Genomic DNA, 27794 nt, shown 5'->3' with positions numbered 1-27794 from the left:
GTCAGGGGGCACACAGCCCAAGAAGGATATGTACAGGGGTCTATTCATGAAGCAGTGAAAAGAGTGGGGAAACGGACTAGTAGAGAAGTTGCCCATGGCAACCAATCAGCATCTCCCTTACATTTTCTAAAATGTAATTGATAAAGGCTTCCTTCAAAGCTGATTGGTTGCCATAGGCAACCTGTCCACTGGTCCTTTTCTCCACTCTTTTCACTGCTTCATGAATAGACCCCAAAGAGTGCAGCTAGAGAAGATTAGGGGCATATTCATCATCCGTAAAATTTCTACATTCCCCAGGAGATGTAGAAATTGTGACATTCATCAAACTCCAAAAATGCTTTATTTTCGGAGTTTGACCATGAAACTGTTCACCATCCTGAGATGCCGAGCAGCCTCCGAAACTCTACACAAGCGGTGCCGTTTACACGGTGCAGCGGTGTGGGCGGGTGGGGGAGGGGGGCCTCGGTAATAAGGTGCCAGCAGTGGGGGGTAGGAGGGGCCAGGGCCGGATTAAGCCTTGGTGGTGCCCGGGGCACTTAAGACAGAGGGGCCCCCGGTGGAAGGTGGGGGATGTATATTAGATTGTGCATACTTCCCAACATGTCCCATTCCAGGAGGGACAAAATGCTTTGTACAAGGACTTCCCTCTTAATATATGATTGGCATCAGCTTTGTTAAACTATTTAATTGATAAGAAAGGTATTTCAAAACAGGTGTTTGCAGTCATAAATGAAGAAGTAGAGAGTATTTTGTCCCTCCTGGAATGGGTCATGGTGGGAGGTATAGATTGTGTATATTAAATTTAAACCAATGGTGTATATTAGTTTTAAAGTAATAGTTTAATAATGCCTGGGTACAGTTTATACAGAAAGACAACTATTTTATAAAATGTTCTTGTAGTGGAACAAAGACAACTTAAACAACCTTAACATACCCATAGGGAAAATTTTTTTATCTTGTCACATGCTAGAATAGCATCAGCCTCTGTATTACTTACACACTGGGACAGGACCCAGGAGGACTCTCTGTGTGTGTGTGTCTCTATCTCTAGACCCAAATGGTTTAGTTGCATAAAAGTTTACACAGGACTCAGACACCCAGACAGGGAGGAGGAGAAGCTGGGATCCCTGTGTCACTTACAGCTCTCTCCACCCTCCTATCTCTCCTCTGGTCAGAAAGCTCTGTCGGTAGCTCATGAAACATAATACTCCTGTATCTCTGCCTGCACTGCATACTGTCCTGCTCTCATTCTGGCTCTCACATAAAGCGGGAAAGCTAGTGATATCAGTGTGCTTTGGCCGGGGGGGCCCTGACACAGGGGGCCTGGGGTACAGTATGCCCTGCATCCCCCCTTAATCTGGCTATGGGAGGGGCAGATGTAGCCCTTCCAGCCTCTCACACGCAGAGCCCTGTCCTTCCAGCAGCCTCGGCAGCGGGATTGCTGCGGCACCTTTGCACATGATTATTGCAATAGCAGCACATACGCAGTCTGCCGATAATCGATCAGTAGCATGAACATCGGCCATTGTGTACAAACATGAATAGGCCCCAATGAATGATCATCACCCTTCAATTAATCACATCGCTGCAAATCCCCACTGACGCCAGTCCTCCTGTCACCCGTGACTCGTGACGTCTAATTGATAAATAGAACCCCATTACTGTATGTAACCCGTAGCAATGAGTCAAGATAGGTTAATGAGAAAAGCCTCTTTTTTGCATGTATGCGGCTACATACCCTCCAACTGTACCTTTTTTGACAGGTACAGTACCTTTTTTTTATGGTCTGTATCGATTTCTGGCTCTCCAAACTTCCAATGAAAGTATAGAAAAAGGGACGTGTCCACGCCCTTTGCCATTGGCCACGCCCCCTTTCCTAATTTGTACTGATTTTTATGTGTAAAATGTTGGTGGGTATACAGCTACGCTAGAAAATAATGCTCTGTGTGTCATGCCCTGCGTTTACAATGTGTTCTTTATTTAGGACCTAGAGAAAGTATTAAAAAGTGAACTGAGTGGTAATATTGAGAAGACCGCCATTGCCTTGCTTTACCGGCCCTGTGAGTTTGATGCCCAAGAGCTCAGAAAAGCAATGAAGGGAGGCGGAACCAATGAGTCTGTGCTTATACAAATCCTATGTACAAGATCCAACCAGGTACGGCATGAATAGGGCTTTCACAATATCCACTGCCTTAAACAATACCCCATAGGACCTCACTGATGCACAATATTGATGAGAATGCCGCCGGAATCAGTTCCACCATCTGTAAACTTATTATATATATATATTGTTTGCTAGATCCACCCGCTCTGCACATACCTACATGATGCCAAAGGACCCTTTAAAATGTACTTTCACTTATACACAGTGACCCAATTAAGGCAAAGTGCCTCATGCCTCTTTGACATCCTTAGTGAACTGATAGGTACAAAATGGCTGCCCCCGGTTTGTGTATACGACGGCCTCCACTTTGAAGGTGTTCTTAAAGGCTCTTGGGGAGTAGAAAAAGGAGACAAATGGGTTTATAGCTAACAGGCCTTTATCCATTACCTCAGAGAGGCAGCCATGTTGAATGCTGAACTAATATTTATAACATCTAATTCTTTTTTGAGCTCGGCTATACAGTAGTTCCAAAGAAAAGGACTATGCTACAATATAACTGTATATAATAATATGTCAATGTGGGGGTAAAGAGAAAAGAAGTAACCTTTGTTGGGAGCACTCAATCTCGGAAATAATTTTTTTATAAACAATTTTGTATAGACAGTAATGTAATGGTGTATAAATTAAAACGTAACTTTTAATAGTATTTTTTTTTTTAATATAGACACATGGACAGAATCAAAAAGTAAATAAATAAAAAATATAAAAATAAATAAATAGCTCCGTTAGTCGTGGATCACAGAAAAATATGTGTGTCTGTGAATTTATTGATGAAATCGTTATCCATTAATTGCATATACGCTAAGCATATATCCAAGTTCATGCAGGATCAACCTTTTGCTTGTGTGGTACAAGAGATAACCTACAACACCTAGTATTCCCTGATGGTCTCCCATAACCAGGCCCAACACTGTATTGCTTCCAAGATCGGGCGAGGTTGGGCATATACAGTGTGGTATGGTAGTAGGTTGCATATAACCATAAGTTCAAGGTGCCGCTGTTATAAAGGATATGTAAAATTGTAATAATAAGTGGTTCTAGTTACACTGATCAAAGCAATGCCTTTACAGGGTTGCTAATATGACCGTCATTTCGCCAGTTTGTAATCCAATCTTACGGGTATACAAGGTTTTAAATCATCCAGTCAATGCAAGTTTGAATTAGAAGCCCATGTATTTATGGACTTAAAAATACCAGTTTGAGGTGTAAGACAGTAGTGTCTCTGTTGTTAGTCAAATCTCCCTGTTGGGGGTATGAACATACAGTTTGAAAAACTGAGACTGTAACAATTGCTAACCAAAAAAACTCAATGGGAGTGTAACCATACGGCTTGAAAAAATAAGCTGAAACTGTAGCAAACCAACCCTTCTGCTGTTCTCCCGTTATGCCGGCGTGGTTGGTATAGGACGGGGAATGAGAGAGGGCAGAGTACAATTATACAGCTTGAAGAAAGAAAAGCAGACTTGTCAGCACTTATGGTAGCAGAGAGACACCCTTGATGTGAATGATATCACAGCGCAAGTGGTCTGTCTCAGTGCTTGTCCCAAAATGCGATTCAGTCATATATAGAGGATAGGGAAACAGAAATGGACAAATACATGATGTCACACATCGCAGGCAGCGGCGGCCGCGCTTGTCCCTGCGGGTGACTTGGACTGCCCGGCGCCTCTTTCCCCCCGGCGGTCTCCGGGTCCCGGCGGCGGGTCGGTGCGTTCCTCCGGCGGCTTCCCGGAGCAAGGGCGCCGCCATCGTAAGTGTGGTCAGGGAGGCGGAGCAGGACTGACGTCACCTGCCTGCTCGCGAATCAGGCAAGGGCGGGGAATTCAAAGCCAGACGCCGGGCAGAGATCCGGTGCCTGAGTATCATCGATTCTGCCTCAGAAGCTGTGATTTCCAGAGCTCCCACGTTCCTGCGGTCTCCGTGTCTGCATCTCCGTGTCTCCAAGCATCTCCGTGCCTCCAAGCACTTCCGTGCCTCCAAGCATCTCCGTGCCTCCAAGCATCTCCGTGCCTCCAAGCACTTCCGTGCCTTCAAGCATCTCCGTGCCTCCAAGCATCTCCGTGCCTCCAAGCACTTCCGTGCCTCCAAGCATCTCCGTGCCTCCAAGCACTTCCGTGCCTCCAAGCATCTCCGTGCCTCCAAGCACTTCCGTGCCTCCAAGCATCTCTGTGCCTCCAAGCATCTCCGTGCCTCCAAGCACTTCCGTGCCTCCAAGCATCTCCGTGCCTCCAAGCACTTCCGTGCCTCCAAGCATCTCCGTGCCTCCAGCACCTCAGTGCCTCCAGCACCTCAGTGCCTCAGCACCACAGTGCCTCAGCACTCAGCATCACTGTGCCTCCGGCACCTCCGTGCCTCAATACCTGTGCCTCCAGCACCTCAGTGCCTCAGCACTCAGCATCTCTGTGCCACCGACACCTCCGTGCCTCAATACCGGTGTCTCCAGCACCTCAGCATCTCCAGTACCTCTGTGCCTCAGCATTCAGTATCTTTACAAGTCTTGTCTTTCAGGAAACCTTCAAGTATTCTTCCGTGCTTCCTGCCTGCCGTTTTATCCTGCATGAGGAAGACCTACATCCGGCCATCTCTACTGCGACCCAGTAGCGGTTCCTCTTCCCGGTCATCGGAAGAAGCCCCGAGTCCACAACACTCCCAAATCAGGTCAGTGATAGTATACTCAGGCCCCATGGACCCGGGGAATCGGAACACGGACTCAAGTGCCATCCAGAACCTGGCTTCCCGAGTACAAAGTCAGGAAGCGGCACAAAGTCAGGTGATGCAGTACCTCCAGCAGTTGTCCGGGCGTCTGGATCAGATTCAGGCGTCTCTAGCCTCTGTAACTCTGGCACCTGTTCCTGTAGTTGCACCAGTTGCCGTTGCCAATTGTCGTGGTTTCTTAAACCAATGCGAGGTACATTTCAAGCTACTTGCACACAACTTTCCTACAGACCGGTCCAAGGTAGCATATATTTTCTCTATCGTCCTAAGTGGATGCTGGGGTTCCTGAAAGGACCATGGGGAATAGCGGCTCCGCAGGAGACAGGGCACAAAAGTAAAGCTTTTACAGGTCAGGTGGTGTGTACTGGCTCCTCCCCCTATGACCCTCCTCCAGACTCCAGTTAGATTTTTGTGCCCGGCCGAGAAGGGTGCAATTCTAGGTGGCTCTCATAAAGAGCTGCTTAGAGAGTTTAGCTTAGGTTTTTTATTTTACAGTGATTCCTGCTGGCAACAGGATCACTGCAACGAGGGACAGAGGGGAGAAGAAGTGAACTCACCTGCGTGCAGGATGGATTGGCTTCTTGGCTACTGGACATGAAGCTCCAGAGGGACGATCACAGGTACAGCCTGGATGGTCACCGGAGCCACGCCGCCGGCCCCCTCACAGATGCTGAAGCAAGAAGAGGTCCAGAATCGGCGGCTGAAGACTCCTGCAGTCTTCTTAAGGTAGCGCACAGCACTGCAGCTGTGCGCCATTTTCCTCTCAGCACACTTCACACGGCAGTCACTGAGGGTGCAGGGCGCTGGGGGGGGGGCGCCCTGGGAGGCAAATGTAAACCTTTAAAAAGGCTAAAAATACCTCACATATAGCCCCAGAGGCTATATGGAGATATTTACCCCTGCCTAAATGTACTAAATAGCGGGAGACGAGCCCGCCGGAAAAGGGGCGGGGCCTATCTCCTCAGCACACGGCGCCATTTTCTGTCACAGCTCCGCTGGTCAGGAAGGCTCCCAGGTCTCTCCCCTGCACTGCACTACAGAAACAGGGTATAACAGAGAGGGGGGGCAAAATAAATGGCAATATATTAATATAAAAGCAGCTATAAGGGAGCACTTAATCATAAGGCTATCCCTGTCATATATAGCGCTTTTTGGTGTGTGCTGGCAGACTCTCCCTCTGTCTCCCCAAAGGGCTAGTGGGTCCTGTCTTCGTATAGAGCATTCCCTGTGTGTCTGCTGTGTGTCGGTACGTGTGTGTCGACATGTATGAGGACGTTATTGGTGTGGAGGCGGAGCAATTGCCAAATATGAGGATGTCACCTTCTAGGGGGTCGACACCAGAATGGATGCCTTTATTTGTGGAATTACGGGATAGCGTCAACTCGCTTAAGCAGTCGTTTGCCGACATGAGGCGGCCGGACACTCAATTAGTGCCTGTCCAGGCGCCTCAAACACCGTCAGGGGCTGTAAAACGCCCCTTGCCTCAGTCGGTCGACACAGACCCAGACACGGGCACTGATTCCGGTGGTGAAGGTGACGAATCAACCGTATTTTCCAGTAGGGCCACACGTTATATGATTTTGGCAATAAAGGAGATGTTACATTTAGCTGATACTACAGGTACCACTAAACAGGGTATTATGTGGGGTGTGAAAAAACTACCAGTAGTTTTTACCGAATCAGAAGAATTAAATGACGTGTGTGATGAAGCGTGGGGTGCCCCGATAAAAAAACTGCTAATTTCAAAGAAGTTATTGGCTTTATACCCTTTCCCGCCAGAGGTTAGGGAGCGCTGGGAAACACCTCCTAGGGTGGACAAAGCGCTAACACGCTTATCAAAACAAGTGGCGTTACCCTCTCCTGAGACGGCCGCACTTAAAGATCCATCAGATAGGAGGATGGAAAAGATCCAAAAAGGTATATACACACATGCAGGTGTTATACTACGACCAGCTATTGCGACTGCCTGGATGTGCAGTGCTGGGGTAGTTTGGTCAGAGTCCCTGATCGAAAATATTGATACCCTGGACAGGGACAATATTTTACTGTCGTTAGAACAAATAAAGGATGCATTTCTTTATATGCGTGATGCACAGAGAGATATCTGCACACTGGCATCACGGGTAAGTGCTATGTCCATTTCGGCCAGAAGAGCTTTATGGACACGACAGTGGACAGGCGATGCGTAGAGGAGTTATTTGGGGTCGGTCTATCGGATTTGGTGGCCACGGCTACGGCCGGGAAATCCACCTTTCTACCTCAAGTCACTCCCCAACAGGAAAAGGCACCGACCTTTCAACCGCAGCCCTTTCGTTCCTTTAAAAATAAGAGAGCAAAGGGCTATTCATATCTGCCACGAGGCAGAGGACGAGGGAAGAGACAGCAACAGGCAGCTCCTTCCCTGGAACAGAAGCCCTCCCCGGCTTCTACAAAAGCCTCAGCATGACGCTGGGGCTTCGCAAGCGGACTCGGGGGCGGTAGGCGGTCGTCTCAAGAATTACAGCGCGCAGTGGGCTCACTCGCAGGTAAATCCCTGGATCCTGCAGATAATATCTCAGGGGTACAGGTTGAAATTAGAGACAGAGCCACCTCGCCGTTTCCTGAAGTCTGTTTTACCAACGTCCCCCTCAGAAAGGGAGACGGTTTTGGAAGCCATTCACAAGCTGTATTCTCAGCAGGTGATAGTCAAGGTACCTCTTCTACAACAAGGGAAGGGGTATTATTCCACTCTTTTTGTGGTACCGAAGCCGGATGGCTCGGTAAGGCCTATTCTAAATCTGAAGTCCTTGAACCTGTACATAAAGAAGTTCAAGTTCAAGATCGAGTCACTCAGAGCAGTGATAGCGAACCTGGAAGAAGGGGACTTTATGGTATCCTTGGACATCAAGGATGCGTATCTCCACGTTCCAATTACCCCTCACACCAGGGGTACCTCAGGTTCGTTGTACAAAACTGTCACTATCAGTTTCGGACGCTGCCGTTTGGTTTGTCCACGGCACCTCGGGTCTTTACAAAGGTAATGGCCGAGATAATATTTCTTCTTCGAAGAAAGGGCGTATTAATTATCCCATACTTGGACGATCTCCTAATAAGGGCAAGGTCCAGAGAACAGCTAGAGATGGGTTTAGCACTATCTCAAGAGGTGCTAAAGCAGCACGGATGGATTCTGAATATTCCAAAATCCCAATTAATGCCGACAACTCGTCTGCTGTTCCTGGGGATGATTCTGGACACAGTTCAGAAAAAGGTTTTTCTTCCCGAAGAAAAAGCCAAGGAGTTATCTGACCTGGTCAGGAACCTCCTAAAACCAGGAAAGGTGTCTGTACATCAATGCACAAGAGTCCTGGGAAAAAATGGTAGCTTCTTACGAAGCAATCCCTTTCGGCAGATTCCATGCAAAGGGATCTGTTGGACAAATGGTCAGGGTCGCATCTTCAGATGCACCTGCGGATAACCCTGTCGCCGAGGACAAGGGTATCCCTTCTGTGGTGGTTGCAGGAGGCTCATCTATTGGAGGGCCGCAGATTCGGCATGCAGGATTGATTCCTGGTGACCACGGATGCCAGCCTGAGAGGCTGGGGAGCAGTCACACAGGGAAGAAATTTCCAGGGAGTGTGGTCGAGCCTGAAAAAGTCTCTTCACATAAGCATTCTGGAACTAAGAGCAATCTACAATGCTCTAAGCCAGGCGGAACCTCTGCTTCAAGGAAGACCGGTGTTGATCCAGTCGGACAACATCACGGCAGTCGCCCATGTAAACAGACAGGGCGGCACAAGAAGCAGGAGGGCAATGGCAGAAGCTGCCAGGATCCTTCGCTGGGCGGAGAATCACGTGATAGCACTGTCAGCAGTATTCATCCCGGGCGTGGACAACTGGGAAGCAGACTTCCTCAGCAGACACGACCTTCACCCGGGAGAGTGGGGACTTCATCCAGAAGTTTTCCACATGCTATTAAACCGTTGGGTAAAACCAATGGTGGACATGATGGCGTCTCGCCTCAACAAAACACTGGACAGGTATTGCGCCAGGTCAAGAGATCCGCAGGCAATAGCTGTGGACGCGCTGGTAACATCTTGGGTGTACCAGTCGGTATATGTGTTTCCTCCTCTGCCTCTCATACCAAAGGTATTGAGGATTATACGGCAAAGAGGAGTAAGACTAGTGGCTCCGGATTGGCCAAGAAGGACTTGGTACCCGGAACTTCAAGAGATAGTCACGGACGATCCGTGGCCTCTACTTCTGAGAAGGGACCTGCTTCAGCAGGGTACTTGTCTTTTTCAAGACTTACCGCGGCTGCGTTTGACGGCATGGCGTTTGAATGCCAGATCCTAAAAGGAAAAGGCATTCCAGAAGAAGTCATTCCTACCTTGATAAAGGCAAGGAAGGAAGTCACCGCGAAGCATTATCGCCGTATTTGGCGAAAATATGTTGCGTGGTGCGAGCAGCGGAGTGCTCCGATGGAGGAATTTCAACTGGGTCGTTTTCCTACATTTCCTGCAATCAGGATTGTCTATGGGTCTCAAATTGGGATCTATTAAGGTTCAAATTTCGGCCCTATCAATATTCTTCCAAAAAGAATTGGCCTCAGTCCCTGAGGTCCAGATTTTTATCAAAGGAGTACTGCATATACAGCCTCCTGTGGTGCCTAAGGTGGCACCGTGGGATCTAAATGTAGTTTTAGATTTCCTCAAATCCAATTGGTTTGAACCACTAAAGTATGTGGATTTGAAATATCTCACATGGAAAGTGACTATGTTACTGGCCCTGGCTTCAGCCGGGAGAGTATCTGAACTGGCGGCTTTGTTTTATAAAAGCCCTTATTTAATTTTCCATTCGACATAGGGCAGAGCTGAGGACGCGTCCGCATTTTCTCCCTAAGGTGGTATCAGCGTTTCACCTGAACCAGCCTATTGTAGTGCCTGCGGCTACAGACGACTTGAAGGACTCCAAGTTGTTGGACGTTGTCAGAGCCTTAAAAATATACATTTAAAGGACGGCTGGAGTCAGAAAATCTGACTCGCTGTTTATACTGTATGCACCCAACAAGTTGGGTGCACCTGCTTCTAAGCAGTCGATTGCTCGTTGGATTTGTAACAAAATTCAACTTGTACATTCTGTGGCAGGCCTGCCACAGCCTAAATCTGTTAAGGCCCATTCCGCAAGGAAGGTGGGCTCATCTTGGGCGGCTGCCCGAGGGGTCTCGGCATTACAACTCTGCCGAGCAGCTACGTGGTCAGGGGAGAACACGTTTGTAAATTTTTACAAATTTGATACCCTGGCAAAGGAGGACCTGGAGTTCTCTCATTCGGTGCTGCAGAGTCATCCGCACTCTCCCGCCCGTTTGGGAGCTTTGGTATAATCCCCATGGTCCTTTCAGGAACCCCAGCATCCACTTAGGACGATAGAGAAAATAAGAATTTACTTACCGATAATTCTATTTCTCGGAGTCCGTAGTGGATGCTGGGCGCCCATCCCAAGTGCGGATTATCTGCAATACTTGTACATAGTTATTGTTAACTAATTCGGGTTATTGTTTAGGAAGCCATCTTTCAGAGGCTCCTCTGTTATCATACTGTTAACTGGGTTTAGATCACAAGTTGTACGGTGTGATTGGTGTGGCTGGTATGAGTCTTACCCGGGATTCAAAATCCTCCCTTATTGTGTACGCTCGTCCGGGCACAGTACCTAACTGGAGTCTGGAGGAGGGTCATAGGGGGAGGAGCCAGTACACACCACCTGACCTGTAAAAGCTTTACTTTTGTGCCCTGTCTCCTGCGGAGCCGCTATTCCCCATGGTCCTTTCAGGAACCCCAGCATCCACTACGGACTCCGAGAAATAGAATTATCGGTAAGTAAATTCTTATTATTTCTCTGCTGGAAGGGTCTGCCTTGGATTGGGTGTCCCCATTATGGGAACGGTCTGATCCCGTGGTTTCCAACTATACCAACTTCATCACGTCCTTTCGAAGAATCTTCGACGAACCCGGCAGGATGACCACTGCTTCTTCCGACTTGCTCCGTGTTCGTCAGGGCTCCCGTTCCGTGGGTCAGTACGTGGTTCATTTCCAGACCATTGCCTCTGAATTACGCTGGAATAATGATGCCCTGAGAGCTGCCTTCTGGAACGGTCTCTCCGACCGGCTGAAAGATGAACTGGTTACAAGGGATCTGCCGGATCCATTAGAAGAGTTGATTTCCCTTTGCGTCAAGGTGGATCTTCGGATGCAGGAGCATGGAAGAGAACGTAGCCGTTCAAATCGTTCCAGGTTCCGGAATCCCACTCCTAGACCGGTGGCTTTGCCTAGCTCGGACGAGCCCATGCAAATTAACCGATCCTGACTGTCTCCGGAAGAACGACAGCGTCGTCGTGAGGGTAAACTTTGCCTATACTGTGGAGCCGCAGATCACTTTCTTAAGTTTTGTAAATCCCGTCCGGGAAACGGGCAGGCCTAGCTTGTTCCGGAGGAGTGAAGCTGGGGGTTACGACTAAAGCTTCTCCAACTTCGGACTGTTTGCTTCCTGTAACTCTAGTCACCGATTCAGCCTCCAAGTCTTGTGAAGCCCTGTTGGATTCCGGGGCTGCGGGGAACTTCGTTTCTTCCTCCTGTGCCCAAAGCATGGTTTTAAAGTTACGGCCTATCGAGCGGCCAATTTCGTTGACGGCTATCAACGGGACTAGAATTTCCAAGGGTCTCATAATGTGGCGCACGGGGCCAGTTAAGCTGCAGGTCGGGGCTCTACATCAGGAAGGTCTGGAACTCTTGGTGATCCCAGAAATGTACCATGATCTGGTCCTTGGAATGCCTTGGCTAAAAATTCATAATCCCCACATTGACTGGAAGTCTTCACAAATTCTGTCCTGGAGTTCCTTTTGTCACGCTAATTGTCTCACTCCTGTTTGTCCGCTCCGTGTCTCCTCCAAGACGGATGAAGAGCATATTCCGGAGGCGTATCAAGGGTACAAGGATGTATTTTCGGAACAAGCAGCTGATCTGTTACCACCTCATAGGCCTTGGGACTGCCCTATTGACCTTGTCCCAGGGAAGACGCCACCTCGTAGTCGCACATATCCCCTGTCACTTCCCGAGACTCAAGCTATGTCGGAATATATTAAGTCCAATCTGCTTAAGGAATTTATTCGCCCCTCTTCCTCCCCTGCTGGAGCGGGCTTCTTTTTCATGAAGAAGAAGGACGGGGGGTTGAGACCAATTCTCCTGCTGTTTTCCAGGGATTCGTCAACGAAATCTTTCGTGACATGTTATATCAGAGTGTTGTGGTATATTTGGACGACATACTGATCTTTTCCAAGAATCTTGTTGAACACAGGACTCAAGTCAAAGAAGTGCTCCACCGTTTACGAGAGAATCATCTCTATGCTAAGCTTTCCAAATGTACCTTTGAAGTAACATCAATTCCGTTCCTCGGTTATATCATCTCGGGGACGGAGCTTCGCATGGATCCGGAAAAGCTTTCTGCCATTCGTGACTGGACTCAGCCTCTTTCTTTGAAGGCAATACAAAGGTTCCTGGGCTTTGCGAATTACTACAGGAAATTCATTAGAGGTTTCTCCACCATTGTTGCGCCCATTACTGCCCTGACAAGAAAGGGTTCTAATCCAAGTTTGTGGCCTCCCGAAGCCATTGAGGCATTTTCCCACTTAAAGTTAGCTTTCATGGCCGCTCCAGTTCTCCAACAACCAAATTTCGATGAACCTTTCTTCCTAGAGGTTGATGCATCTTCAGTCGGGGTTGGGGCCGTTCTCTCTCAGTACTCCTCTGATAAGAAATTACATCCGTGTGGCTTCCACTCTCGTAAATTCTCTCCGGCCGAACGAAATTACACTATTGGAGACCAGGAACTTTTGGCAATTAAATCCGCCTTGGAAGAGTGGAGATACCTTTTGGAAGGGGCTAAACATGTGTTTACCATTTACACGGATCACAAAAATTTGCTGTACATCAAATCCGCACAATGGCCCTCATTCCGAGTTGTTCGCTCGGTAAAAATCTTCGCATCGCAGCGATTTTCCGCTTAATGCGCATGCGCAATGTCCGCACTGCGACTGCGCCAAGTAAATTTGCTATGCACATAGTAATTTTACTCACGGCTTTTTCATCGTCCTGGCGATCGTCTTGTGATTGACAGGAAATGGGTGTTACTGGGCGGAAACAGGCCGTTTTATGGGCGTGTGGGAAAAAACGCTACCGTTTCCGGAAAAAACGCAGGAGTGGCCGGAGAAACGGAGGAGTGTCTGGGCGAACGCTGGGAGTGTTTGTGACGTCAAACCAGGAACGACAAGCACTGAACTGATCGCAGATGCCGAGTAAGTCTGAAGCTACTCAGAAACTGCTACGAGGTGTGTAATCGCAATATTGCGAATACTTCGTTCGCAATTTTAAGATGCTAAGATTCACTCCCAGTAGGCGGCGGCTTAGCGTGAGCAACTCTGCTAAAATCGCCTTGCGAGCGAACAACTCAGAATGACCTCCCATGCTTGAATCCTCGCCAAGCGAGATGGGCACTTTTCTTTACTCGATTTTCTTTTGTTATCAAGTACCGGGCCGGGACTCTCAATATTAAAGCAGATGCGCTGTCCCATTCACAAGTTTCCACAGACGAGGATGAATCTTTTGAGCGGAGTTTAATTCTAAATCCAGTTTCTGTCTCTGCTGCTTTAACTACTCCAGCTCCTCCTCCTGGAAGAATGTCCGTACCAGCTGGATTCCGGCCAAGAATACTACAGTGGGTCCATAACTCCAAGTTTTCCGGTCATCCCGGTGCCCAGAAGATGTACAAGTTTCTGCAAAGGTCTTACTGGTGGAACACCATGAGGAAGGATGTACAAGATTACGTTAATTCTTGTCCACAGTGTACACAACATAAATCTCCTCGTCTGCCTCCTGCAGGGTTACTTCGTCCTTTGCCTATTCCTGTGAGACCCTGGACTCACATTTCCATGGACTTCATCACTGACTTGCCCTGTTCCAAGGGTTGCAACACCGTCTGGGTAATCGTTGACCGTTTTTCAAAGATGGCACACTTCGTGCCTTTGACTGGTCTACCGACAGCTCCGAAACTAGCTCTACTGTTCATCCAAGAACATTTTCGGTTGCATGGGTTGCCACAAGAAATAGTCTCTGACCGTGGGGTACAGTTCACCGCCAGGTTTTGGAAAGCCCTCTGTTCGACTCTACAGATTAAATTTAAGTTTTCATCCGCCTATCATCCCCAAACGAATGGTCAAACGGAACGAGTCAATCAAGATCTAGAGACTTTCCTTCGTTTGTATCTCTCCCCTTCACAGGACAACTGGGTGGAGTTGTTGCCTTGGGCAGAGTTTGCCCATAACCATTCGTTTCATTCTTCCACTGGGGAATCTCCATTCTTCGTCAACTATGGGTTCCATCCACGTGTTCCAGAATTTCCAAGCCTTCCGATAGAAGAGGTCCCAGCTGTAACGTCCACTCTACGACACTTCGGACAAATTTGGAGTAAGGTTCATGCTAATCTTAAGAAGGTTTCAGTCCGGTACAAGTTCTTCGCAGATAAGAAACGGCGAGCCGCTCCTCAATACAAAGTTGGTGACAGGGTATGGCTGTTCACACGTAATCTCCGGTTGAAGGTGCCCACCATGAAGTTTGCTCCAAGGTTCATCGGCCCTTACCCTGTGCTACAAGTCTTAAATCCTGTGGTCTGTAAGCTGGGTTTGCCTTCCCACCTTCGAATACCTAACGCCTTTCATGTTTCTCTCCTCCGTCCCCTCATTCTGAATCGGTTCCACTCAGCATCCCCTAGGCCAACATCTGTAGTGACTGAAGCTGGAACGGAGTTTGAAATCAAAGCTATTCTTGACTCTCGTTATCTTCATAAAAAACTACAGTACTTCGTAGACTGGAAAGGTTATGGTCCTGAGGAGAGAAGTTGGATTAATGCTACTGAAGTAACGGCTCCCCGACTGGTTCGGATCTTCCACTCCAGACATCCAACTAAGCCCGGAAAGTGTCCAGGGGCCACTCCTGGAGGAGGGGGTACTGTCACACATCGCAGGCAGCGGCGGCCGCGCTTGTCCCTGTGGGTGACTTGGACTGCCCGGCGCCTCTTTCCCCCCGGCGGTCTCCGGGTCCCGGCGGCGGGTCGGTGCGTTCCTCCGGCGGCTTCCCGGAGCGAGGGCGCCGCCATCGTAAGTGTGGTCAGGGAGGCGGAGCAGGACTGACGTCACCTGCCTGCTCCGCGAATCAGGCGGCGGGGAATTCAAAGCCAGACGCCGGGCAGAGATCCGGTGCCTGAGTATCATCGATTCTGCCTCAGAAGCAGTGATTTCCAGAGCTCCCACGTTCCTGCGGTCTCCGTGTCTGCATCTCCGTGTCTCCAAGCATCTCCGTGCCTCCAAGCACTTCCGTGCCTCCAAGCATCTCCGTGCCTCCAAGCACTTCCGTGCCTTCAAGCATCTCCATGCCTCCAAGCATCTCCGTGCCTCCAAGCACTTCCGTGCCTCCAAGCATCTCCGTGCCTCCAAGCACTTCCGTGCCTCCAAGCATCTCCGTGCCTCCAAGCACTTCCGTGCCTCCAAGCATCTCTGTGCCTCCAAGCATCTCCGTGCCTCCAAGCATCTCCGTGCCTCCAAGCACTTCCGAGCCTCCAAGCATCTCCGTGCCTCCAAGCATCTCCGTGCCTCCAGCACCTCAGTGCCTCCAGCACCACAGTGCCTCAGCACTCAGCATCACTGTGCCTCCGGCACCTCAGTGCCTCCAGCACCACAGTGCCTCAGCACTCAGCATAACTGTGCCTTCGGCACCTCCGTGCCTCAATACCTGTGCCTCCAGCACCTCAGTACTCAGCATCTCTGTGCCACCGACACCTCCGTCCTCAATACCGGTGTCTCCAGCACCTCAGCATCTCCAGTACCTCTATGCCTCAGCATTCAGTATCTTTACAAGTCTTGTCTTTCAGGAAACCTTCAAGTATTCTTCCGTGCTTCCTGCCTGCCGTTTTATCCTGCATGAGGAAGACCTACATCCGGCCATCTCTACTGCGACCCAGTAGCGGTTCCTCTTCCCGGTCATTGGAAGAAGCCCCGAGTCCACAACACTCCCAAATCAGGTCAGTGATACATGAATAAATCCTCAAAAATTACATTATGTTTCCCAAGGGGTTACAGATATAAATTAGTAGCAAAATGTGTTATTAAATGTTGATACTCAAAACTGGACACATATAAGTCAATACACTAATAGATAGATAGATGTGAAAGTTATACTTTCACATCTATCTTCATTGATCATTGCTGAAATGACATAAAACAGCTTGGAATGATTAAATCAATATAGCAGCTGAAGCACCAAGGGTTAATGATTACTGTGTACTCACTAAGGAACCGGCATGTCTGGTAACACAATTAAACATAGCCAAGCATAGCTAGAGGGTAGATTCAATCATGGCTACTAAGTAATCATTTTTGGCAATTGCTCAAACAGAATAAAGATACTTAGTTTTCTTTTTGTGTCCCTGCTTGCTGTCTGCCGCGGTGTGTCTCAGCGGCTCGCCTGGTCCGTCCTGCCGGTTTCCTGCTGGTCACGTGAGCGCGCCCTCCGTGACCAAGTTCACGTCACCCGACGTACGTTTCATAGAGGCTTGTTCACGCTACTCGGTCACAGAGGGCGCGCTCAGCTGATGGGCAGGAAACCGACAAGTCGGACCAGGTGAGCCGCTGAGACACACACCGCGTGTACGACAGCAGATTTTTTCATGTATTTGTCCATTTCTGTTTCCCTTTCCTCTATATATGACTGAATCTCATTTTGGGACAAGCACTGAGACGGAACACTTGTGCTGTGATATCGTTCGCATTAAGGGTGTCTCTCTGCTACCATAGTTTTTTGGTTAGCAATTGTTACAGTCTCAGTTTTTCAAACTGTATGTTCATACCCCCAACAGGGAGATTTGACTAACAACAGAGACACTACTGTCTTACACCTCAAACTGGTATTTTTAAGCTCATAATTACATGGGCTTCTAATTAAAACTTGCATTGACCAGATGATTTAAACCCTTGTATACCCGTAAGATTGAGTTACAAACTGGCATAATGACGGTCATATTAGCAACCCTGTAAAGGCATTGCTTTGATCAGTGGAGCTAGGACCACTCATTATTACAATTTTACATATCCTTTATAACAGCGGCACCTTGAACTTATGGTTATATGCAACCTACTACCACACCACACTGTACATGCCCAACCTCGCCCGATCTTGGAAGCAATACAGTGTTGGGCCTGGTTAGTACTCGATTGGGAGACCATCAGGGAATACCAGGTGTTGTAGGTTATCTCTTGTACCACACAAGCAAAAGGTTGACCCTGCATGAACTTGGATATATGCTTAGCGTATATGGAATTAATGGATAACGATTTCATCAATAAATTCACAGATACATATATTTTTCTGTGGTTCACGACCAACAGAGCTATTTATTTATTTTTATATTTTTTATTTACTTACATTTTGATCCTGTCCATGTGGCTATATTAAAAAAAATGTACTATTAAAAGTTACGTTTTAATTTATACACCATTACATTACTGTCTATACAAAATTGTTTACAAAATAATTCTTTCCGAGATTGAGTGCTCCCAACAAAGGTTACTTCTTTTCTCTTTACCCCCATATTAAATGATGTCCATTGACCTATGGAAGCACCACTGACAATCACTATTGAATCTACCCAAAATGTTGCGCATCACCGGTAGACAGTGATAAATGCTAGACTAAAGTCTATTTTGTCGGTTTTCTCAGAAATGTAATTGAACAATTTATTATCTTCTCAATACTACATAGCCCTGTGCAGTACCCCCAACCCAACCCTCCTTGTTATAATAATATATCCCCCACTGTATATCTGAATGCAGCCACTGCAATATCACAGTTGGGTAGTTACTAGTGCTGTGTGCATGATGCACAAACTACAGGGTTCGCTGATAATGATCCCCTCAAAGCTGTACAAAGTTTGGTCAGAAGATACACGCAGATGACTTCTCTCAGCCATCTAATGACTGCATTAAGAGGCTACAACAGAGCCATAATGGGCCAAACAGCTACTCTGGACTGATCTCACCACCCATATGTATAGCCAAACTGAGCAATAGTCCTACAGACAAGTGCTGAATTAGGCCGCAGGATGGGCCCCGGCTTATATCCCCAGTATCAACAGCATTTCCAACGTTCTTTATTTTTCAGCAAATACGAAACATAAAAGAGTCATACAAGAGACGTAAGTGCCTTTAGTGTTCTACTAATTAATATTCATTCATTGTATTACGTTGTGTTGATTCTATTTCATAATAATAGATAAATATCTGTCCATTTCTCTCAGTGTTTGAAAGAGATTTGGAGAAAGATGTGAGCAGTGAAACCAGCCAACATTTCAAGAAGTTTCTCATCTCTCTGCTACAGGTGAGCAGTCATGGACATAACTACAGTGGGAGCAAGGGGTGTCATTGCTATGGGGCCCAGAGGCTTAGGGGGCCTGGACCCAGGTTATAAAGTTGCATACCAATTACCCAGATTCACCTGCTAAGCAATTGGGTCTGATCCACTGCCCAGCCTGAATTGTTGACATTACATTTTCAGTGAGAGGAGTGTGCAGCTGAAGTTATAATGGTAGGGTGCACTGTAATGTGGCATACATAATATGAACTGGGGACACTGTAACAGTAACGTAAATGTACTGTAATGGGTGCAAGGTGTGCTGTGCACATGGGCCCACACCACAACCCTGCACCCATTTCCTACATACTTACCCCTCCGGAGTCCTGCGTCAGCGGCAGCAGCGCTGTACAAGTCACCAGTAATACGGTATGGCGTGCATTTTTCTGCGCATCTCATGCATACGCAGCAGAAAAATCACTGGGAAAATGAGCGCAGCTACATTTTCACGGAGACCTGCGCATGCACACTAAACTAGTGACCCTAGTGCTCAGAGACTACATCGCTGCTGGCTAGAGAGGAGGGAGCCTAGCTAGATTCTGTGCACGGGTCCACCTCCTCTCTTACGCCCTGCACTGTAATGTGGCATAATGTGAATTGTGGGTACTGTGTGGTATAATGTGTATTGGGGACACTGTGTGGCATAATGTGTACTGGCAGCCCTACAGTGTGACATCATGTAAACTAGGGCACTACTATGGGGCATAATATTATCTAGGGCACTAATATGGGGCATAACAGTAATAACTGCAGCTGAGAGGTGTCTCTTTAGAAGTATTGGGGCAGGGGCCCCTTCAGTATGTAGGTATGGGGTCAACAAAGTTCGGGTTATTGTACTTTGAGCACCTGATAGTTTATGTACATCTCCAATGCTTTCCGATTTGCGCATGTGCAGAACTGGGGGCTGCGATGTTGCTCTCAGTGTCACAAATGCCGCAGCACAATTGACATGCTGCTGGGTTTTGAGGGCAGTGACAGGCAGCGTTGCAGAAAACGAAGGCGGGGCTGCCATGTTTTTTGAGTGTATTGTAGCCGGTGACTGCTTCCTTGGATGCAGTGTCACTGGCCCCGGCAGCGTGATTTTGCCGGACACCCAGAGTAACCTGAGGGTCACCCAGATGACCAATGCTCACACAGACCGATGCTCACAGCTTCGGACGCAGCAGTGGATCACAGAATCTGACAGGAGGCGACTATTTACACAAGACTATGGCATTACCATATGATAAGGCATGTTAGAGTCAGTCTGCGCGGCTTATGACTGAGCCACTAAGTGTACAGGTCACATGTCAAAGAATTTACTTTATCGCTGTAACAGGGTCATTATGAATGTGAATTTCCTCCCTGAAATATGAGCCATATGGTGCAAGACGCATGGCGCCGCAGAATGAGATTTCCGTGCTTCCGCACTTTTTACTGAATTGTGCATCTAAGTTGCTCGGCACTTAGAGTTAGTAATCTTGTGGCAAATGAACTGGTATGAAGTGACAGATTAAGCACAACGCTGCATGGTGCAAGGTGTGGTGTGGATCACTCGTATCGGACCTCTAGCTTTAGCCTTTTTACCCAGTTTGCATCCCTTTTCCTGAGTGTTGCGTCTTAGTGCCCGATTCATATTTGTCCGCCAATGCCACCGCAGCTGCGCATATGTGAAAATATGGTATTGTGACAGCCGTCAGAAATCCGCACTGCGAGCGACATCACCAAGGTACCTTGGCGCGTGCGCAGTGCAACCGCATCACATGTGCAGTTGGCCGATAATTGCTCACTGCATAAATACTGGCATTGCATGCAACCCTGAATCAGCCCTTCATTCGCTTATAGGGCCTAATTCATGTTTATATATAAATGCCTATGCAGCTGCGTCTTCCTAGGTTATGGAACTGCTAATCATCGCAAGTGACGCTGCCAGAGTTGAATTAACTTATTTTAACTGAAATTGTTCTAATATGTAACATATTTGCTCAAAGGAAAGAGTGACAGGTTCCCTTCAAAGTCAAGACTTTTATCTCAGCCATCCTGTCCTGTCATCAAGTCCGTGGGATGCGCCAAGTGGCGAGATTTTGGCAATTTAGCTGCTAGATATAAAGCGTTAGTTTAGTTTTGCCTATTAAAAAATTAAAACGTCTTCTTTAAAAATCGCAGCTACATGGTTCAAATCTCACCAGTTGCCACATCTCGCAGGCTGTCACATTTGGGCCTATGTAGCAAAATACACCCACCTGTAGTCCAAAACAGTTTAATGAACACAACAGACCGGAGATATGAGTCAGATACCACTGTCTGTATTATATAGAACAATGTCTAGGACTCTACGCATTTTAGTCATAATACCTCAAATAGCTGTGGCAGAGACTGACTAATGTGTCATTGTGTTTCTTAAGAGACACGGAAAATATGTAATGCAGAATGTATGATCGTAGGGATTTAAACAGAAGGTTTTCTACCCTGGCACTACAGAGTGCAGTATCACAATCAGAACTGTACATCATGTCACCAGACACTATACAGTACCATAGAGCTGTATACAGTGGCAATGTACAGAATGCAGTATCACAATCAGAACTGTACATCATGTCATCAGACACTATATAGTACCATAGAGCTGTATACAGTGGCATAGTACAGAGTGCAGTATCACAATCAGAACTGTACATCATGTCACCAGACACTATACAGTACCATAGAGCTGTATACAGTGGCAATGTACAGAATGCAGTATCACAGAACTGTACATCATGTCACCAGACACTATACAGTACCATAGAGCTGTATACAGTGGCACTGTACAGAATGCAGTATCACAGAACTGTACATCATGTCACCAGACACTATACAGTACCATAGAGCTCAGAACTGTACATCATGTCACTAGACACTATACAGTACCATAGAGCTGTATACAGTGGCAATGTACAGAATGCAGTATCACAGAACTGTACATCATGTCACCAGACACTATATAGTACCATAGAGCTGTATACAGTGGCACTGTACAGAATGCAGTATCACAGAACTGTACATCATGTCACCAGACAGACACTATACAGTACCATAGAGCTCAGAACTGTACATCATGTCACTAGACACTATACAGTACCATAGAGCTGTATACAGTGGCAATGTACAGAATGCAGTATCACAGAACTGTACATCATGTCACCAGACACTATATAGTACCATAGAGCTGTATACAGTGGCACTGTACAGAATGCAGTATCACAGAACTGTACATCATGTCACCAGACACTATACAGTACCATAGAGCTGTATACAGTGGCACAGTACAGAGTGCAGTATCACAATCAGAACTGTACATCATGTCACCAGACACTATACAGTACCATAGAGCTGTATACAGTGGCAATGTAGAGTGCAGTATCACAGAACTGTACATCATGTCACCAGACACTAAACAGTACCATAGAGCTGTATACAGTGGCACTGTACAGAATGCAGTATACAGAACTGTACATCATGTCACCAGACACTATACAGTACCATAGAGCTGTATACAGTGGCACAGTACAGAGTGCAGTATCACAATCAGAACTGTATACCCTGACACCAGACCGCACACAGTACACATGCATAAAACCATATACATTGGCTCTGGACAGAATACAGTATTGTAGAACTGTCACCAGGTACACTGGACCTGATTCCAGCCGCAAGTAAGCGTGGCAGTGCAATATCGTACAACTAAAATGCATCAGGAGGTGTCTTTAGGAAATAGAAGCCACCTGCATGCATCTGCGATCCGAATGCAACGTCTGAAGAAGCATCATTGGATGCCCATCGCGGCCATCAGTCACAATGGCCACTGTCCTAGGCCAGTCTGCGTATGCCGAGGTGGGTCCAGGAAAATGCACACCCTGGTCTAGGCACGCCTACAAAACGGGGTGACATGCCCCCTTTTGTAGAACAGTCCCATTCTTCCCGCACCAAGTCCTGCAGCATGTCAGTCATACTGCGGCTAAGGGGGGAATGCAAGTGATCTAAATGAGAGGCACGTTTTTATGATTTTTTTGGGAGGTTCACCTGTGAGGCTATACCAGGCGGGATGTACTAAAGGGAAAATGTGATCAAACCCCCATTTTTCCCCCCCCGGCATACCTTCCTCCAGGAAGCCTGGACCCAGGAGGTAATCACCTCCTCCCCCTAGCAACGCAGCTGGAGGTCCTTCCGGCTGCAGGGGGGAGGAGGCGGCGCCGGGGACAGCCTGCTGCCTGCTTCCCGGCAGGGGAGCAGGTGAAGAGCCCAGGGAGGTGATGGAGACCCCCCGCACACCACCTCACAGGTATCGCGGAGGGCCTCTGTCACAGCATTGCGATGTTAGTACATATGCGATCAACATCGCTGCGATGGGCGGCGATGTATGTTAATACATCCCGCCCTGATTGAGATACAGACGAGGATTCTATATTGGTGTATGGTCTATAAAACCCCTGGGATCTGGGGTATACATATATCCTTTTTCAAGATAAGGAACAACTGGAATCCATTATCAGAAATTTTTAAACTTTTTCCATATGGAGACGATGTCTTACTTGGGGATCGCTTTTTCACATTTCTTGCTGTGTATTAGGTTGTGGTGACCTATTTTGTGACTTGGCTGCACACTTTTCTGTGCGCAGGAGGGAAACTTTTCTGTTTATTGTGTTTTACCATTATAGAGCTGTATACGGTGTCACCAGATGCCATAGAGTATCAAAGAGCTGCATACCGTGTCACCAGATGCCATAGAGTATCACAGAGCTGCACAAGGTGTCACCAGATACCAGAGAGTATCAGAGAGCTGTTTATGGTGTCACCAGATGCCATAGAGTATCACAGAGCTGCACAAGGTGTCACCAGATACCAGAGAGTATCAGAGAGCTGTTTATGGTGTCACCAGATGCCATAGAGTATCATAGAGCTGCATACGGTGTCACCAGATGCCATAGAGTATCACAGAGCTGCACAAGGTGTCACCAGATACCAGTGAGTATCATAGAGCTGTCTATGGTGTCACCAGATGCCATAGAGTATCATAGAGCTGCATACAGTGTCACCAGATACCATAGAGTATCACAGAGCTGCATACAGTGTCACCAGATGCCATAGAGTATCACAGAGCTGCACAAGGTGTCACCAGATACCAGAGAGTATCAGAGAGCTGTCTATGGTGTCACCAGATGCCATAGAGTATCATAGAGCTGCATACGGTGTCACCAGATGCCATAGAGTATCACAGAGCTGCACAAGGTGTCACCAGATACCAGAGAGTATCATAGAGCTGTCTATGGTGTCACCAGATGCCATAGAGTATCATAGAGCTGCATACAGTGTCACCAGATACCATAGAGTATCACAGAGCTGCACAAGGTATCACCAGATACCAGAGAGTATCATAGAGCTGTCTATGGTGTCACCAGATGCCATAGAGTATCATAGAGCTGCATACAGTGTCACCAGATACCATAGAGTATCACAAAGCTGCATACGGTGTCACCAGATACCAGAGAGTATCATAGAGCTGTCTATGGTGTCACCAGATGCCATAGAGTATCATAGAGCTGCATATAGTGTCACCAGATGCCATAGAGTATCACAAAGCTGCATACGGTGTCACCAGATACCAGAGAGTATCATAGAGCTGTCTATGGTGTCACCAGATGCCATAGAGTATCACAGAGCTGTCTATGGTGTCGCCAGAGGCCATAGAGTATCATAGAGCTGCATACGGTGTCACCAGATGCCAGTGAGTATCATAGAGCTGTCTATGGTGTCACCAGATGCCATAGAGTATCACAGAGCTGCATACAGTGTCACCAGATGCCATAGAGTATCACAGAGCTACACAAGGTGTCACCAGATACCAGAGAGTATCATAGAGCTGTCTATGGTGTCACCAGATGCCATAGAGTATCATAGAGCTGTCTATGGTGTCACCAGATGCCATAGAGTATCACAGAGCTGCATACAGTGTCACCAGATGCCATAGAGTATCACAGAGCTGCACAAGGTGTCACCAGATACCAGAGAGTATCATAGAGCTGTATACGGTGTCACCAGATGCCATAGAGTATCACAGAGCTGCATACAGTGTCACCAGATACCATAGAGTATCACAGAGCTACACAAGGTATCACCAGATACCAGAGAGTATCATAGAGCTGTCTATGGTGTCACCAGATGCCATAGAGTATCACAGAGCTGCATACAGTGTCAACAGATGCCATAGAGTATCACAGAGCTGCACAAGGTGTCACCAGATACTAGAGAGTATCATAGAGCTGTCTATGGTGTCACCAGATGCCATAGAGCAGGCATGTCCAAACTGTGGCCCTCCAGCTGTTGAGAAACTACACATCCCAGCATGCACTGACACAGCTTAAGCATTCTCTGACAGCAAAACTCTGTCAGGGCATGCTGAGATATGTAGTTTCACAACAGCTGGAGGGCCGCAGTTTGGACATGCCTGCCATAGAGTATCATAGAGCTGCATACAGTGTCACCAGATACCATAGAGTATCACAGAGCTGCATAAAGTGTCACCAGATACTAGTGAGTATCATAGAGCTGCTTAGAGTGTCACCAGGTACCATAGAGTATAATAGAGCTGTATACAGTGTTACCAGATCCTATACAGTACAATATACCATTTGTCCATTTCTGCTTAATAAATACATTGTAGTTTAACACTGGGTGGCAAATACAATTAAGTTCTCACCATTGTTCTGGCAGGCACAATATATATGTGAGATAGGGTATTTTGAATAATATTACTGAGGGTATTTTTGGTACACACTTTGTTTTTATTTTGTACTAGCTGGAGTACCCGCCGTTGCCCGGGATTTTAAGAATGTTTGTTTACAAAAATAAATGTAAATATTAAACACACAGTATAAATAACATTGTAGAGAGCTGAATGATAGTTTGTTAATTTACATTGGTTGGAGATCTAGTATATAGGCGTATCTTGCTTCCCAGGCGCACTTTATGTAGTGTCCGGACCCCTTTTTTGTCCCCCAAGGGCCCCTGCTCTTCCCACTATACAACTCTCAGTCTGTGGCTTCCTGCTGCCTCCATTCCCCTCCTCACATCATGTCAGTGCCCCTGTGAAATTATCGATTTATTTACAGTTTCTTATATAGCGCAGCACATTATGCATCTCCTGATATACTCTGTGCTGCTGTGGGAACCTGCTACTTCCACTATATAACTCTGTGTGTGGGTTTGTGCTACCTGCATTCCCCTCCTCACATCATGTCACTGGCCATGTCACATGCAGACCTGTCATCACTGACATATCATGCATGTCCTGATATAGTCTATGCTGCTGGCCCACTCCTAGGGGTGCTAGTGGTGTGTTACAGAGTGTACTGTAAGTCATATGTGTAGCAAGTTTGTTGTAAATTGCTCCAGGCATTAAAGAGTTATGCTGTCTGCTGAAAAACTCTGTGATGCTGCCTCACCCCCAGGGGTGCTAGGGGTGTCTTACTGCCACAGTGTTTGTTCCCAGCCTGTAAGTCATATGTGCACCAAGTTTGTTGTAAATAGGTCCAGGCATTCAGGAGTTATGCTGTCTCCTGAAATACTCTGTGCTGCTGTCCCACCGCTAGGGGTGTCTATCCCCCGCAGAGTTTGTTTCCAGATTGTACGTCAGATGTGTACCAAGTTTGGTGTAAATTGTTCTAGCCCTTCCACAGTTATGCTGTCTGCTGACATGCTCTGTGCTGCTGTCCCATCCCTAGGGGTGCTAGGGGTGTCTGACCCCCACAGTGTTTGTTCCCAGAGTGTAAGTCATATGTGTACCAAGTTTGGTGTAAATTGCTGCAGGCATTCCAGAGTTATGCTGTCTGCTGAAATACTCAGTGCTGATGTCCCCCCACAGTGTTTGTTCCCAGAGTGTAAGGCATATGTGTACCAATTTCTGAGTACATTGCTCCAGCATTTCCAAAGCTATGCTGTCTCCTGATATACTCTGTGCTGCTGTCTCCCCCCCTAGGGGTGCTAGGGATTTCTAATTTTTTTTTTAGTTGCCTCCGCCGTGTTTTAATACACTTGTATGTCAAATTTCACGATCTTCGCTTGTAAATTGTGGATTTGTATAGAAATACAGACAAGGACAAATTTTCACTTTTATATAGTAGATAACGTCATTAGGGTGAATAGACAGGATAAGCAAAGGGGGTGTCTGTCATGGGGGAGATATAATTGGGGGATGCTAGACTACTATAGAACACACTTATCTGTCTGCCCCAGAGGAGCTGTAAGAGAAATGTCTGTGAAATGTCAGCTTACCGGCCCTGTGTGCCGCCTTACAGGGATTTATGTAAGAGCATCAGAATTTGACCAGCAAAGCATACGCTCCATATATATGGTATGCTATTATGGCGGATGCCTGTGTGGAGAGAGATGCTACTTACCTATTGTTGTGGGCACCAGACCAGCACATGATGTCACTGCTCAGTACTTATGCATTTTAGAGTACAGAATCTCAGAAATCTTTGTACTGATTCATTTTCTTTCACCAGGCGAACCGCGATGAAGGACTTGACATTAATCAGGATCTAGCAGGCCAGGACGCCAAAAATCTGTATGAAGTGAGTAAGCTTGGTATCCCTGCTGCTACGTGTTGTGATGATAACTGTTTTCTGCTTATAATGAAGTGAAGATGGAGGTACGTTCACTGATGCTACAGCATTGCAGCACGTCTTATCATTAGATGCCCTCACTCTCCCCAGAGTCATTACCCCTCCCATGCATCATCACCCATACCCAAAATACACAGGTGGAGACAGGTGTACAGAAAATAGAGGTCACAGCTTTTATTGCATTTGGATATAATTGTTATTAATATTGATATGGTATGGTAGCGCCAGCCCTTGCCACAGCTCAAACACATGAAGCCAACTGAGGGCACCCTTCCACCCAGGGGCATTTTATGAGAGGAGGGGGCCCGTGTGCAGACTCCGAGTGGGTCCCCTCCTTTCTACGGTGCCCCATCGTAGGCTCCGGCAATGTGCCGGGGCTTACTGCGCATGCGCAAGTCTCCGGAAACATGGCGCCCACCATGTTTTCTGGAGACTAATTTGGTACTGCAAACAGAGAGGGGGGGTGCTTCCCCCCCCCCCCTAGTAACCCCCCCAGCACACTAGAAAATTACCTGTAACCTTTACCATGGCCCTATGTGGGCACTGCTATTATGTAGTGTTAAGACTGCTGATATTGGAGAAGCCTTGGCGCGACTCAGCAGCTAAACCATCTAAAATGTCTTGGCAAACGCATGCCACCAATTCTCTGAAATTCTATTACCAGATAGGTTCAGGTATGGTTACAGGTAATTTTCTAGTGTGATGGGGATACTAAGATGGGGGGGAGCACCCCCCCCCCCTCTGTCTGCTGTTTGTCTGTGACTCCTCCCCCTTTCTAGTACCTGATAT

At 47.3% G+C, this 27794-nt stretch overlaps 1 protein-coding gene, 1 long non-coding RNA gene and 1 pseudogene across 3 annotated transcripts in view; 2 read left to right on the top strand and 1 right to left on the bottom strand.

Moving 5' to 3' along the window:
* LOC134928535 (uncharacterized) overlaps nt 1-27794 on the bottom strand; it is a 411940-nt gene that overhangs the window by 172961 nt on the left and 211185 nt on the right. The gene's annotated exons all lie outside the window — the stretch shown is intronic.
* The window catches only part of ANXA13 (annexin A13), a 245292-nt gene that overhangs the window by 175818 nt on the left and 41680 nt on the right, over nt 1-27794 (top strand). For both annotated transcript variants that reach the window (XM_063924397.1, XM_063924398.1), the window contains 4 exons: nt 1985-2155; nt 18115-18148; nt 18251-18330; nt 26886-26954. In XM_063924397.1, coding sequence (XP_063780467.1) covers nt 1985-2155; nt 18115-18148; nt 18251-18330; nt 26886-26954 — 354 coding nt within the window. The remainder of the gene's footprint in view (nt 1-1984; nt 2156-18114; nt 18149-18250; nt 18331-26885; nt 26955-27794) is intronic.
* On the top strand, nt 17087-17205 carry LOC134930048 (5S ribosomal RNA; annotated as a pseudogene).

The sequence above is a fragment of the Pseudophryne corroboree genome, chromosome 5 (genome assembly GCF_028390025.1).
Source record: "Pseudophryne corroboree isolate aPseCor3 chromosome 5, aPseCor3.hap2, whole genome shotgun sequence".
Lineage (NCBI taxonomy): Eukaryota > Metazoa > Chordata > Amphibia > Anura > Myobatrachidae > Pseudophryne > Pseudophryne corroboree.
The sequence above is the reverse complement of the archived record's forward strand: the minus strand, read 5'-3'. Positions and strand labels throughout refer to the sequence as shown.